Source organism: Schistocerca serialis, chromosome 4, assembly GCF_023864345.2.
Source record: "Schistocerca serialis cubense isolate TAMUIC-IGC-003099 chromosome 4, iqSchSeri2.2, whole genome shotgun sequence".
NCBI lineage: Eukaryota > Metazoa > Arthropoda > Insecta > Orthoptera > Acrididae > Schistocerca > Schistocerca serialis.
In genome coordinates this window covers 684,299,275-684,315,889 of record NC_064641.1, presented here as the reverse complement: position 1 = coordinate 684,315,889, position 16,615 = coordinate 684,299,275, and the positions used below count along the sequence as shown (strand labels likewise).

Here is a 16,615-nt window from a genome sequence, read left to right as displayed (position 1 = left end):
TGGGTGACAGTAATTGCAGTTGAATACTGTAGAAATTACAGCCAGTGCATAAGTTGAATACTGTAGAAATTACAGCCAGTGCATAATACAGAATATGGGTGTTAAAGAAACTTGAAACCATTGTTCCAGGTTTGTTGTTGGAGGTGCCATAGTACATGCTCTTAATATGGTGGCAATCTACGTGGGCACTCGCCGCTCAAGGCATAAGGATGTTCCCCAGCCTATGATGGAAATGAAGAACAGTGGTGCAATAATGTTGTACTGAATTTGTTTTGAAATTCTTCAGGAATTTTGTTACCGGATACATCTGAAGTGTTTTAATATTTTTCATTACTTCAGTGGAAACTGCGCAGGATACATGTGACACAAACAGAATGGAAATCTGTGAAACTACGGTGAAGATTTGACCATTACTTAGTGTTTTGTGATTAAATAGTTTACGGATGAACAATGGAGAAAATGTAAATACAAGTTTGCAATGAGACTGAGCAAGAGTGTGATGAACTATAGTAGACATGAACTTTTTACATTTTTGTGGACATAGAGGCAACAGAAACATCTTTATGAGACATTACTGCTAATTCTTGTTTATAGTATTAAACATAATAATTATTTTACAAAATTGCTGAATCAGTATTGCAATTCTGAGAATTCCCTATTAAGAAGTAGGAAGTATTGTATAGTAACAAGTGGAATATATTTTTAGAAAGACCAAAGTAATTTTGTATAGTGGAACATCGAATTAGAATACTTTCACGATTTATAAATAATAAAGCTGTTCTTATTTTGTATACCTGAATCCACATTCATTTTTTCAGGAAGAGAAGACTTTAGGTCTCTTCATGAACAAGCGATATGTAAGACGTCTTTTAAGTCAAGTAGACAAACAAAGGTTCTCCTTCCTGATTGTACCTCTGGGATATGATAAATCAATAAATAGTACTATTTCACATCCCAGACACACTAAGAAACTTTTGCATAATTTTTATAAGTTTCTGTGAAGTGTTCCAATTCTCAGTGCCTTGCCATATATTAGCTTATATTTAATATCTCCCTAACACTTTCTCTCCTCCTTATTGCAACTCTCTTCATGGACACATTTATAATTAATCTTCTTATGTGTTGGTGTATTGTGTGCAATCCGTACTACATTGCATTTTTTATCCATTATTTACATTTTCACATGCATTTTTCCATCCCCAATTTCTCTTGTTATTGCATCATTTCTTACTTCTGTCTGTCATATGTCTTACTTACTTTTTAGTCACTGCTGTCTGATTAAATCACAGTATTTTCCTTCACTCTGATATCATCTCTCATTTGTCATTAAACTGTATCATGTATTGTTATTTTTATTTGGCATTCAGCATACAGTAAAACACTGTGTTAAAGTTTCTTTGTTGTGTGCTAAATAAATATTGCAGTTGATTTAACAGCTTCTACCACAGAAAAACCCATAAAATGGACAATATTAAAATGGATCCCACATCTTGTGATTACCTTAACAGATTTTCTATCATTTAACTAATGTCTATAAGTGATTTCTTTCCTGTTGTACCATTTTCCTGTTGTAGTGGGACACTCTTACTTTTGGTGCAACAGTGAACATTAGTGTGGTCATGTGGTTTATGTATAAGTGTAACAGCGGCCTGGAGTAAATTCAGTGCTTTAAAATAAATAAAAAATAAAAATGTATACATTCCAAATACTTTGTTGCAAGTTACGGCAGTCGCGTAAGGATCTAAGAAAGTAGTGACAAAGTTTTAGTTGCCAAATGTTCTGATGTAATACATCCTCTCCAATAACACAATTATATGTAGCAGAATAAATTTTGCGAGGGACTGCTGTGCTTATGACTGGCTTCAAGAAATTAACAGAGACTTGATAAACAGACCATCGAATCAGAAGGTTTGCAGTGGCTGTGAAGCACATTTATTTTGCTCCCTTCCTCTTTTAAAGTGCTGATGCAAAGGTTAAAAGAAAGGAAGAAATAATTTAAAATATGTAAATGATAGAAAATTATTTAGAAAGATAATCAAATTGCATTTTTACAGATTAGTAATTCACAAGAAGTTGACTGAATACAAAAGTAAATAGTAAAAGCATATGGAAAAAAATAATAAATAAATAAATAAAAAAGAGAAAATGGAATGAGGCATACAATTGTGTATTCAAGTCATCACATTCCAGCATTAGGTGAACTTATTACAGTCTTATTTCATGAAGAGTGTCCTTCAGTACAGATTATCATAGTACATGATACATTACTTTTTTTTTATTTATTCTGAAGATTTCCCATAAATTTTGTTCTGGGCATGTCTTATGGACTATCACTGTAATATAATAAATTATTACATGTGATTTTTACCAAGACTTTCATTTGTCTTCACGACACATTGCTCCCAACTCACCTTATAATATTAATGTATTATGACATGTGGAGATGGAAATAATAAAAGTACAGAAATAAGATTGGTTGGTTGGTTGGTTTGGGGAAAGAGATCAGACAGCGAGGTCATCGGTCTCATCGGATTAGGGAAGGACCGGGAAGGAAGTCGGCCGCGCCCTTTGAAAGGAACCATCCCGGCATTTGCCTGGAGCGATTTAGGGAAATCACGGAAAACCTAAATCAGGGTGGCCGGACGCGGGATTGAACCGTCGTCCTCCCGAATGCGAGTCCAGTGTCTAACCACTGCGCCACCTCGCTCGGTACAGAAATAAGAAACTGGACTTCAGCACAGAAGTATATATGGTAGTTGAGAGGGTGAAGAACTTCTAATCAAGTTCAAATGTATCATCTGTTACAGTGACATGTACATTAAATTCACCACATCACTCACAAATCTCAGGGCCAATGGGAGCAAACAGTCTTCTACTCCTGAAACAGATGACACGTGACACAGGAAAATGAGTTTTGAAATTGGCATCATTTTAATAAATCAAAAGTTAAAGAAATACTACACTAAGACAGTCGTAAGACTACTCCCTATTAACACCTAAATATAGAAACAAATGAGAATGTTGGACGTTTGCAAGCTGCTGTTGAATGAAGTGTTTTACGTAGTACTGGCAAAAAGAGAGAGAGATGGAGATACCACAAATGCAGTATACGCCAAGACAGGAGATGTGCCATCTCCTGGCTCTTTTCCCTGTGAATATACTTGAAAAAAGGACTTAAAATTTTTTCCGTAATATGTGAAAAGCATTGACATATTTTGATGTGAAGTTCATCAAGTGAAAGGAATAAAGGCAAAAAGCACAATTTATTATCTGCATAGACAGTGACTAAAGAAGACTGTTAATTTTCTCTTATAAAAGAAAAGACATTGTACCTTTTTGAGTTGTACTGCTGACTTAGCAAGATGCACTCTTCCTACATTCCACATTAAGAGGTCTGTAATAAGTGTAATAATTGTTAACATATATAAACTGTTTCCAGAATACAAAATGTTATTTGTTGCTATTGAATCCATCTTTCATTTATATAAGAATTGTGTCCTTTCCTGCAGTTATTGAAAGTTTTATTAGTTATCATCTTACCCTATTTTTGTCCACCATTATGATTGGTACAACTATTTTTGGTAACCATGGCTCATCTAGCATAGATATTATTAAGATAACTTATTCAATTTATAAATTTATGAAAATATTAAAGCATCTTCATTACTTTCATTTTATGATGTAAATTTTGCTGTACTGGACCACTCATGTCAAGTACGCTATTTTTTTCATGTAAGCACCTTTACAGAGTTAGCTATAACTAAATATACCTCACACAATTAACATTAACAAACCAGTGTGCTACTAATAACTATACATACATTTGAACCCTAAGGTTTCAAGCCCTGAGACACACAGGTATCATGTTCACATATTGTTTTTGCTTTGGTGTGCAGTAATGTATCTGCATAATAATGTAACTTCAAATAAAGGAAATAATTACAACCAATTATTTAGCACAGTGAAGTGTTGGGTGTAATAAGTCTCTGTTAACATTTTTACAGTTTAAAAGATTCTAAGAAGACCTGAGATAAAAATAATTAACCATTATCTGTACAGAAGATGTTTCCAGATATGGGTTCTTATATTCAATTTTTCTCTCAACACCACCCTCTAAGAGTCCCTCCAAGTTTGTCAGTATTGTATTATTACATTAACAGTGACCAAAATAATATGCCTGAACACCATTCAAAATCAAACCTTGAAAGATATGCAACAAAAAGAAGAAAAATAATTGTAATAGCTGATTTCCAAATCATCTCATGTGGTTTTGAAAGTAACCATCAACCTAGTGATTAATAACAACAGATTTATCTGGTGTTTGTGACAAGTGAGACATAGACCATAAGGGTAAAAATAATGAAGCAAAGAAAGAAGTAAACAGGGGCAAAACTGAGGAGGTTGAGAAAGATATATATGGAATTATTTAAGAAAAAAGAGTTGAAGGAGAGTAACATACATTAGTGTATATAAGGGATTGGGAAGAAGGGAGGGGGGGGGGGGGGGAGGTGAGAGAAAGAAAAGGTGTATTCTGAATGGTAAAGAGTCGAGACAAGATTGGGTTGCAATAAGAAGTTGCTGAAACAGAAAATAAGAGTGAAATAAAAAAAAAAGGAAAATTAGAAAGAACAAACTGATGAAACTGAATGCCATGTGAAAAATAGCAACAAAATTTATTTTAGCCAAACCAGGTTCTTGTTATGTGGCATAGTATTCTCTTTATTTAATATTGTGTATTATCGTATATTGTTCAATGATTTATTGTTACTGAGAGCTTTGAGGCTTTCATACTCATGCAGTCCACTGAAATTATTATTCTTGCACATTAGTTAACATGAAAGGAAAGTCTTAACTGAGATACAAATAATTATGCAAGAGAACACAACAATTTACGAGTTTACTGACTGCAATTGGGTGGCTAAGAGGATGTCCACAGATGTAAATGTAAAAACCCATGAAAATACAGAATGACCTGCAGAAGTTCTTCTCGTCATGCAACAATTGCCACCCTTAAGATAAATAAAAGTAATGTATTAAAGAGAAGTAGCTGGAATGCCCCATTATTAACAATCAGTAGAAATCATAAATTATCTAGGAGTACGTCTGAAACAATTCAAAGTAAAATGCTGCACGTGATTAGTTGTAAGAAAAAAACAGATGACACATTGTGATTCATGGAAAGAACCCTAAGGAAATACGAGTATGATCCAGCATGGAGGTGCCACAGAAACATTCATCTACGTACAACAGCAGCTGCTGCGATTAAGACAGTGTGCATTATGGAGAGGTTTCTCGTCAAAATTCCTAGTAGACACATTAAAAAAATATTACTTCCTCCATTATGTAACTGTAAAATAACCTTGATAGTTAAATCACAGAAATAGAATTTATTTAAGAGACTTCTCAACAGTCATTCTTTCCCTGCACCTGTCACAGATGAAACATAATGGGAACAAAATGACTGTAGTACAGCAGGCATCTTCAAACACATATTAAGCTGACTTCTAAAGTACAAACATAGAATTAGAATAGTGTTTTCTACTGTTTTTATAGACAATGAATCTACTATCGTTTTGATCATGTTGAATGATCATAAATTACTAGCAGGAGTGGGGGATGGAAGTAGTCAACCACTAGTTAACAAGGATAAATCAATAAATAGCCACACCTTGGGGGTATGTAATGGGGAAAGATAAAATATATTATTGCTATATGGACACGAATTTTCTGCAATTTCAAACAAATGGATATAATCACATGTTCTTGGGTATCATGTATTTGCTGTATCTATTATTTTGCTATGATTTTCTTCTCTCATGCTTCTTCTCATTACAAAAGGGTTATTGACTGTCATTAATGTGATATTTACAACCATATGTATATTGTTTCCTAGCAAAAATTCTGTAGTTGGTAATTATGGTTGTTTTGCTTGTCGGAATTACTTGTCCATACAATAAAAATTATTTTACATTTAAACTATTTACATTCATACTTCTTAAGACTCCTTATGGTGCACTGTTGTTGAGACATCATGTACTACGATTACTTCCTCCCTCGCCCCACCCCCACCCCCAGGAAAAATATCTTATGCATTTGCAAATGATGCACACAAAGAATGAAATCATTGCTAGAAATACCTTCATAAGCTATTTCTCTTTGCAAAAATACATATTCATTGATTTTATTGCATATTTTAACATATTTATTATTTAGTAACATAAAAGCACTTTAAAAAAATAACTTTAATTGTCACGTGGTTTGTCACAAAAAAAAGAAAGACTTGTGGACGACTCACTGAAAACAAAAATATTGCACAGGACAGTGACACACACACACTCCACTGGTAGGACACTAGGTTTTCGTATACATTTTCATTACAATTCATTTTTCAGCCATGCATTTTGTTTGATGTGTTTAACAGTAGCTCGTCGGGTAACATCTGGTTCCAGAAGTCGCCTGAAAATGCAAATACAGTTTGTGTATACATAAGAAGTCCAGATCACCTGTAAGTAACAATGTATAAAAATACCTTAAATATTAATAAACATGGCCAAGACAGAAAAGCGGTAATTAAGTCTCATTCACAAAACGGGCTTCAGCCAATTGATGTGTGTGGTCCTACACAAACTGTTTATATAGTTGCTGATAAAACAGTAAGTTTTGGTGGGTGTATAATTTTTTGGGATGGTTACTAAAAAGCTATTTTGCAAATACCAGACATTTTTCTGTCAACAATAAAACACAAAATATAGAACCACTGAGAGCCATTAGAAACTGAACTGTCCGAAACAAATGTTTCAAATGGCTCTGAGCACTATGGGACTTAACTCCTGAGCTCACCAGTCCCCTAGAACCTAGAACTACTTAAACCTAACTAACCTAAGGACAGCACACACATCCATGCCCGAGGCAGGATTCGAACCTGCGACCGTAGTGGTCGCGCGGTTCCAGACTGTAGCGCCTAGAACTGCTTGGCCACCCCGGCCGGCCGGCCAAAACAATATTGATGCCTATACAATAGAAATTCTGAATATTTATTTAAATATGAGCACACAGACATAAAAAAAATTAACTGTATTATACCAGAGAATGACAAGATCGATGAATTAACTTATGGCCTGTCCATACAACAATAAAAAATATATAATAACCGGGACTTGCTGTTGGATCATGAAATGAGATGCTTCAGATCAATGATTATAGAAGGGCACCACCACTGAACATGCCACCTACCATCTCTCTATCCATATATTACAAAATCTTAATCACCTACAGAATTTTCTGTAATGTGTCTAAGGTGTTTCTATTATGCAAATTACAACAATCTTGTAGAAAAATGTAAGTTTATGGCTTTCAAAGTACAAAGAGTAACTGGTTCACTTCATATTTAACTGATAACCAGCAAGTGATCATGACAGACAGTTCATACAATCTTCATGATGAATCTTCTTTTGGTTGGGGCTAACTACTATAGGCATTCCATGGTATTCAGTACTGAGACTAATACTCTTCTTGTCATAAATAAATAACCTTCCATCTTACAGTGATAAAACAGAAGCAATGCTCTTTGCTGATAATATAGGCATGGTAATCAAGCTGAATATGGATGCAGCAATAAAAAGTACAATAACAGAAATATTCAGAACAATTACTGATTGTGAGTAGTTCTTAATATATGATCTATCACTTATCTTAGATAAAACATAGTTCAGATATGTAATCATCATTAACAATGGAGCACAAGGGAAACAAAATATGTTGAAATTTCCTGAGTGTGCATACTGATCAGAACTAGAAATGGAAATCACAGTTTAAATCTTCCGATATGCATGAGTTCAGCAATGTTTGCGATACACCCAATTGCCGATTTTGATGATGAAATCATCATAAAGCTGGCATATTTTGCAATTTGTATACTTCCTTTTGTTAACATCTTATGGGATAACTTTCTAGGATAATTCCACAACTAGACAGGAAATATTCATGGCATAGAAAAATGTTGTACCGATAATATCTGATGTGCATAATTAAGCATTATGTAGGCAACTGTTTAATGCACATGTGTATACTGAAAATGGTTTCATGAAGTTTTTTGTGAAGAATTAGTCTAGATATGAAGTTATAGCAACATTTATAAATATTGTACTAAGACCAAAAACATCCTCAATTATAAACAATTTAATCTTTCCCTTGCACCAAAAGGAGCAAAGCAAGCCACCATAATTATGTTTGGCCATGCCCCATTTGAATTATAGGTGCTGGCAGACAATTAAAACAGTTTTAAAAATAAATGGAAACCATTTCTGCTTGACAGCTTCTTCTCCACACACAGATTTCGAAATATTTCATGTTGGGTTATACAGGGTGCGGTAAAGACAAGTGGCCTGTACAAGATGGATATCATTGTACATGAATTTATGCATTAACAGACGAGGAAAAGACTTACAGTTACTTCCAACAGGATGGAGCAACAGCCCATACAGTCAGCCAAATGTTGGAGCACATTCACACAATCTTCATGCCTGAAAGTGTTGTTAGCAGAGGTAAGTCTGATCATGGCTCAAGCTGGGCACCCAGGCCACCTGATCTGTCACTGTACAATTACTTTGTGTGGGAAGCCCTCAAGTCAAAGGTGCAAATTGCAACAACCCTCATAGTCTTCAAGAAGTGCAGCAGAACATTACAGATGAGACTGCAACAATCCCAGCAGTCCAGCTTTGATCCATCTTTATTAACTAGCTGACCAGGGCCCAAAAATGCCAAGAGATGAATGGTGATTACTTTCAAGATCTGATATAGTCAAGTTAGTATTGTATTTCCTTTCCTCTGCTTTGTTTCTTTGTACCCTGGAACTCTGTTCTCTGGGCCACCTTTATTTGCCCCATCCTCTATCCATTAAATTTTACTGTAGATAATGATTCAAGTAGAAATCTAGTTATGTAAATTGCCAACTGGTAATAATATGGTATTTTCACCAAAAATGCAACTTATTCATAAACATACCGATGCATGCAAAATTACTATGAGCTGTCACAAATGTCATTCCCAGAAGATGAAAATAACTAACAGATTTAGTTATATGGCTTCTAAATAAGAGGCTAAAAAATGAAATTTATGAACGATATTCAAAGCATCCAAACAAAGGAAAAACACACAACCACCAGTGCTGGAAAGGAGACCATTGGAACAGTGATGGCACAAATACAGGATAACACATTTCTATTGGACTGCTATCTCAAGAGACACAGACAAATTAACAGGAAATGAATTTTTGTGGAAAGTAGAACAGTTAATAGTGGCTTTGAAAAATCACTCAAAACCCTGGGTCTGTAGAGCTCTTGAGCACAGTATCTCACATTTACATCAATAATTTATCAGACATTTCAGTACGAAGGGGTACTTTCAGTTCTTGGTAGCCTATAAGGAAGTAGTACATTATTACATCAAAAAATGGTGAAAATCTGCAAAGAAACAACTTGTTCCAAGAACAGGACAGACAGTCATTTTCAAGTTGCCAATATCATTTATCCATGATGTGGTGTTACATATCACTCCAGAGGAGTGACATGAACCCCCTATGTATTCTTGCTGATAATGAGACTCATGAATCAATGCCATAATACAAGTTATTGCAGGAGAGAGCATGGATATTATGTAGATTTGTTATTTTTATTTGCATGTGGAGAATCATGGCGAGGAATGACGCAGATCTTCAGCATGGGTTGGCAGTAACTTCATGAGACTAAGTACTTGTGTGGATGCAAATATAGATCATAGTATCACTAGCCTACTTTGGAGACATGCAGAGTCCTCAGAGAATATATATATTTTTAACAAAGTTACGATATTGGTGAGGCAAATGAAATGTGCTTGAGATTACTCACATTCATTCTTTGAATAGACATCTATGTAGAGGTTAGAAGTTGGACATTATGTTTTGATAGGGGTTTAATGTATCCAGTTGATGATGTATATGTTTATAGGTGATGTATGGATTATAATTACTTAAGGTGTTAGTATATTATTCCAGATAAATTAGAATAGCAACACTGAATTTTATTACAGCAGTAACTATGATATGTGAACAGGAAGTGTGTCATAGCCATACACAATATCACAGTCAAGCAAAAACAGGTAAAGAAGACACAATACTTAATCTTCATTAAATAAAACACATGTCCAATGAAATCATTACACTGATTAGGAACTTCACTTTGGAAAAGAAGCTAAAGCTGGTCATTATAACAGTGGAAGTCCTTGATCACTATTATCTGACAGGAAATTAACATTAAAGTGTCACTAATAGTAACTCTTCTATTCATTTTACAAAACAATATTAATATTTCTTTTAAATGCTTGATGAAATTGATGGTATTAACTGCTTATTGTTTGTACACCATCAACACTACTAGTAGGGGCATTTATATATGTTTCCAGGTCCTCTGCCGAAGCACAGAAATCAAACACTGTTCAGTACTACAATCACTAATCTCTGAGGCTAAAGACCTAACTGCAGGTTTTGTATATAGCCATTATTTTCCTTTTACTGTTTTTTCAATGACATATTAGCTTTCATTCATCTACTTTTTCTAGTTTGTTTCCATTATTTTAGTGTGATGTTATGACAATCATCTGCTTAAATTCCTGTTTAAAAGTTAATCTTTTTTATTTATAAGATAATTTGTGTTTTTATGGTAAATCCTAAAAGACTGAGTGTTCTTACATATAGGCAATTACCCATTTAAGTAGACTTGACAGAAGCATGTCATGCAATTTGTGATGCAACCAAGTGAGGAACAAAGCAGTGACTGCAGCCATGTGTCAGCACCCTTCCCTCCAGAGAAAGTAGGTTCTGCATTTTTGATATGGGTTTTTGTAATGCTTGAAGAGTGAGATTACCTGCACACTACTGCAAGAACCATTCCCTGCAATGTACCTGTCATCATTCGCACTTATGTAACTGAAGTTGTAGCCAAAGCTTTTGTCTATAACTCCAATTACTATGATGTTATATTTCAAAACATACCTTTCACTCTGTAGCCAAACATGTACTATTTTGAAGCTTCCTGACAAGTTTAAGCTGCATTCCAGGCCAGAACTCAAGCCCAGAGCCTTGCTTTTCATGAGCAAGGCTCTGCATAACTTAACTGTCGAGGTACAACTCATGACCTATCCTCACAGCTTCAATTCCACCAACCCTATCCTCACAGCTTTAATTCTACCTACAACTGTCTCCTACACTCCAAACTTTACAGGAGTTCTCCTGAATACCTTACAAGAGCAGCAATTTTGGAAGGAAGGATTTTACAGAGAAAAAGCTTAGCTACAGTCTACAGATTGTTCCCAGAATCAATGCTTCACTCTGCAGTTGATTGTGACCTCGTTTTCCTGATAGGTTAAGACTGTTTCAGTCTATAATGAAGTTTCAGCATATAATCTTTTCTATCAACATCTAGCCCCAGAGAAACTTAATCAATGCCCAGTACTTGGCCTAAAAATTCTGTTATACAAAGTAATCTACACATGTTTACCTGATTCAACTCTCCCATCCCATGGTGACTCCCTAGCATTAAGACTTATTTCCTAATTCTTTGCCTTGCACCTATCTTGTCAGATTACTCTTTAACTTGTTGGGACATCTGCATATTTTGGTTCATAGACTTTGATGCACTGAATCTATTGGACATATAAATCAAAATTACCAGACTTGCACCATCTGTTGAATATTCTTGCTGATTTTGGAGGATTGACCATAATTAGTCATTCTGCTGAACCAATATTGCTGCAAACTATAGTTTGCAATTATGCTGGCTCTCCTCATGCAACTGTCTAACCTTTTCTATCACTCGTAGTAACAGTAATAATCTGTACTGCTAAATGCAAGTATGATTACATTACAAATAGGAAATTTATTTGATGAGAAATTGTGATTTGTCTCATAACATACATATTCTAATTATTTGACTAGAGTGCAGGAGACAGGTCAAAATATAGTTAATACAGTTTCACTGATATAAAGCTATAGTTAATAAGATGGAGTTGTATTTAAACATGAATGCAACTTTTTTGTGAAAAGATACCTTTACTTATTCACATAACAAGACAATTTATAAACTACCTCCTGCTCAAATATTCACTTCATAATTCATGAAACCTTCAACTGAGTAGTAGCATCATTCAAGCAGAGTATCATGCAGCTTTATTTTCAGTGACTTTAGGTTCATACTCAAAATGTTCTTGGGTTTATAATTTTTTATGAATTTTCATTCCCCTGTAATGGAGAGTCTGAGTATATAAGTTCAAAGAGTGAGCAGGGACCATAAAGTTTTCTTTATTTCTTGTATAATTATAAATACACTCAAAGCAGTTCTCTTCGCATAATTCTAAACCGGCATGCAAAAAATGATAATATCATAGATATTCAAGGAAGCTACTGTTAATGATTTCAGGTTTTTAGACAATGGGCCATATGATCTCCGTGGATGCAGAGCAATGTGTTTCTAACAATTCTTTTCTGTAATTTCAGTATGGGCATTAAGTTACTCAGATTTCCCCAAGAAACGATACCATGCCTTGTAAATGACTGTAAGTAGCTGTGGTATGCAGTTTTCCTTGTGTCCATGTAGGAGCCATTTGCCATATTTGCATTGCAATTGCAAAGCTACATAGTTTGTTTACTAGTTATTCCACACGTTTGTTCCAATTTAAATTCTTGTCTTGATTTAATCCTAGAAATTTTGCACAATCCACCTCTTCTAGAGTTTGGTTTTTATGGTTTATTTTAATTTTCTGATCTATTGACTGATTTATTCTGAACTGGATCACATGGGTTTTCAGGATGTTCAGGGTTAATCCATTGAGATGAAACCATGTTTCTAAATGACCTATTGTATTGATGATGCAGACAGAGATAGTTTCTGGCTCACACTCAATTAGTACAGATGTGTCATTGTCAAATAAAACTGAGTGGGCATTTCTATTGATTGATAGATCATTAATGTAGAATAAAGACACGATAGGCCCTAGGATAGAAACTTGAGGACACCTTGTGTTATTGTCTTCCATTTGGAGGAGCAATTTGCTGCATTTATAGAAACAACAATTCTTTGTTTCCTATTGGATAGATACGAAGTAAGCAAGTGTGGAACAGCATTCCTAATTCCATACATGTCAAGTTTATGGGTAAGAAGTGCGTGGCTTACTGAGTCAAAGGTTTTTGTGAGGTCACGGAAGATCCCTGAAACCTTATTTTTATTGTCTAATGATGTGCTAATCTTGTCAACAAACTTGTGATTTGCATCTATAGTGATTTTTCCTTGCCAAATTGATTTTTCAAAATAATCTCATATTTTCCAATAAAAATCTGAATCTGGATGGCAGCTACTTTCTCAAATACTTTTGAGAGGACTGGAAGAAAAGATATCGGATATAATTTCCCAAATCCTTTCTTTACTCATTTTTTTAACAGCAGTTTTGCCTCTGTATACTTTATCACCTCTGGGAAGCATCCATGTTCAAAAGATGGGTTTATTATTTCAAACAGTGCATTTTCTATTATTTTACACTCAAATTTGGTAACTTTTGTGGGTACCCCATCCCAACCTGCAGGGCTTTTCTTTTTCAGTGTTAATATAATATTTTTTACTTAATTGCTTACACTGTTTTAAATTTTGTGAGACACTACAATAATAAAGAATTCACTGAGACATTCTGAAATTAGAGCTGGGTTTACAGTAACCTCTTCTTGAAGCTTGATTTTATAAATTTTGTGACTGGAGACTTTAACATCTAATTCAGATTTTGCAGTTGACCACACTGGCTTTTATTTATTCTCATGTCTTAAAATTAAACTATTATTTGCCATTTGCTTTTCTGCCTTGGCAACTTTCTAAAACGTAATTTTGTATCATCTAACATATTCAACAAATTCAGTATTTTTATTATATATTAGTTCACTATTTAGTTGTCTTTTATTAGTACTAATGATCTGTATACCTTGAGTGATCCATTTCAACTTTACTGTCGCTTTATTTAGACAAGTTTAAGGTGGAAACATTTCATTGAAAACATTTAAAAAACTACTCAAGAATACTGCAAAATTTGCACTGCTTGAAATATTTTGGTCAAAGTGCCATTCTGTCTTGCCCAGCTTGTCATGAAATGAACTCATGTTTTCCTGATTAAAGTTCAATTTCATGCAGATTTTTTAAAACAGAACTTCCTTACTTTATCTCAACTCAATAAATACAGCTGAATGATCAGAAACTCTTAAATCTGAAAAAAATTTATGTGCATCTTCAAAAATGTAATTAGTTGAAATATTGTCTATACATGCAGCTGAGCATTTTCTCTAGTTGATAACAAAAAATTTAATTTTAAACTGTATTTTTCTATTATGTCAATAAATTTTGATGCTTCATCATTTTCACTCAACACATTGATTTTGAAATTGGCAGCAATTACGTTTTTTCCTTTTTCTCTTTACTGAGGTTTTCTAGCAAAAATTGAAATTTACACAGGAATTGCTTAGTTGTAACTTTTCCTGGGATTCTATAAATTGACATTATAGCAACATTTAGGTTCCTTAATTTGAAACAGTGTGTCAAAGCAAGCTGGGATGATTTTTGCTTCCCCTCTTGTTTTGCCATCCACCTCCTTAAAATTCATTTTCTTCATTTTTGACTACTTATTATTAACATACATGAGTATAAGCTGCATTTTTGTAAAAGCGAAAGGTTGGCCATCAGTTCTAAATATAGCACCAAATCTAATTTTATGCTTAGTTTTGTGTATGTCAGCACTTTCCTAATTTATTTTGACTATGCCTAGTTAGTATATTTTGTTATAGGGTGAAATCAGTAATCGTTTCGTAACTTAAATTCTATTGTTGACTTATAAACAAATACCAGTTCTATACTAATTATGAACATTTGGAGGAACAACTAGTACTATTCTTAAAGGATCTATTTGGCTCTATTTGAAAACATGTTAGCAAAGCCAGTCCTTAATTAATTCCAAAGTAATTAACAGTTTTGTCAGAAGTATTTTTTGTATAATGATATCTGTTAATTTCGTCATTTAAACAAATAATTCAGCCTAACTCTTGTAGTAGAAGAAACTATTAAAAAGATGGAATTTTTTGATGTATTCAGTTAATTTAATGAGTTAAATTTTAATTGTAATTTCTGTAAATTAAACATCAAACAATGTGTAGTTTCAGTGCCTATTATTGTGCTGACATACAAGAGTCTGATTTTTGGTCCCGAGACACTCAGTCCACAGCCGAGTTTCAGACAAGAAAACTGTATTGGTTAGAACAACAACAATGCATCAACTTAACCGTGAAATAAGTGTTACACCAAGAGGCCATGTGTTAAAGCAATGCCAGTGTCTGTTCAATTAATCTGAAAGACTGTGAAATGTATGGTTAGGTTTTTACTGTTCTTAGATATTCAACAGTAAACTATTGTAGCAGCATGTTGATGTTTGCCTGCAAACTATTAATGAGGCTTACTGAAAGTTAAACAATAGTGCACTGACCATATAACTGTGTATTATTGGGAGGTTGTGAACAGTGATAGTAAAGAACTGTGAAACACAAATGTGCACCTGTCGGCGACATCATGTAAAGTAGTCAGTGTTAAACTTCCACCCCCCATTTTTTCAGCCAGTATCACAACTTAGTACATTGACACATAGGACAACAAACAAAGAAAGAAATCAGATGAACACCACAACAGCAACCCTAAAAAATCACTCTTCATTTAAACAGTTAAAGTCACTTCTTTCACAGTAATCAAAATGTGAATACATAAGTGGGCATGAACTCCTACAAAAGCTGGTAGCTAACTTAAAGTTTTCAAACTTATTTAAGATTTTTATTGCACCTTCACTAAGCCAGTATTCATTTAAATAAATTACTTTAATATTTTTAAACTCAGACCAAAAATAGAAATTTTAGAACATTTGTCATTTCAGTATTCAGCATTTAATTCAGTTACATTCCAGTGCATGATATATGTACTCCCAGTTGTATTTACACTGAAGAGCCAAAGAAACTGGTACACCTGCCTAATATTGCATAGGGCCCCCATGAGCAACATGACGTGTGATAGACTCGACTAATGTCTGAAGTAATGCTGGAGGGAACTGACGCCATGAATCCTACAGAGCTGTCCATAAATCTGATAAATCAGTAAGAGTGTGAGGGGGTGGAGATCTCTTCTCAACAACATGTTGCAAGGCAGCCCAGATATGCTCAATGATGTTCATGTCTGGGATGTTCATGTCTGGGGAGTTTGGTGGCCAGCGTAAATGTTTAAACTCAAAAGAGCCACTCTGAAGCAATTCTGGACATGTGTGTCATCGCATTGTCCTGCTGGAATTGCCCAAGTCTGGCGGAATGCACAGTGGACATGAATAGGTGCAGGTGACCAGACAGGATGATTATGTATGTGTCACATGGCAGAGTAATATCAAGACATTTCAGGGGGTCCCGTATCACTCCAACTGCACGTGACCCACACCATTACAGAGCCTCCACAAACTTGAACAGTCCTCTGCTAACATGCAGGGTCCAAGGATTCATGAGGAGGTCTCCATACCCATACAGGTC

General features: G+C 34.5%; 2 protein-coding genes across 2 annotated transcripts in view; one reads left to right on the top strand and one right to left on the bottom strand.

The window, feature by feature from the left end:
* LOC126473176 (uncharacterized) overlaps positions 1–3,468 on the top strand; it is a 196,531-nt gene extending 193,063 nt beyond the window's left edge. Inside the window, exon 5 of the mRNA XM_050100064.1 lies at positions 130–3,468. Coding sequence (XP_049956021.1) covers positions 130–265 — 136 coding nt within the window. The 3' untranslated portion in view covers positions 266–3,468. The remainder of the gene's footprint in view (positions 1–129) is intronic.
* Positions 3,469–6,272: 2,804 nt separating this feature from the next.
* Positions 6,273–16,615, bottom strand: part of LOC126474693 (testis-specific serine/threonine-protein kinase 3-like) — a 65,027-nt gene continuing 54,684 nt past the window's right edge. Inside the window, exon 6 of the mRNA XM_050102171.1 lies at positions 6,273–6,456. Coding sequence (XP_049958128.1) covers positions 6,375–6,456 — 82 coding nt within the window. The 3' untranslated portion in view covers positions 6,273–6,374. The remainder of the gene's footprint in view (positions 6,457–16,615) is intronic.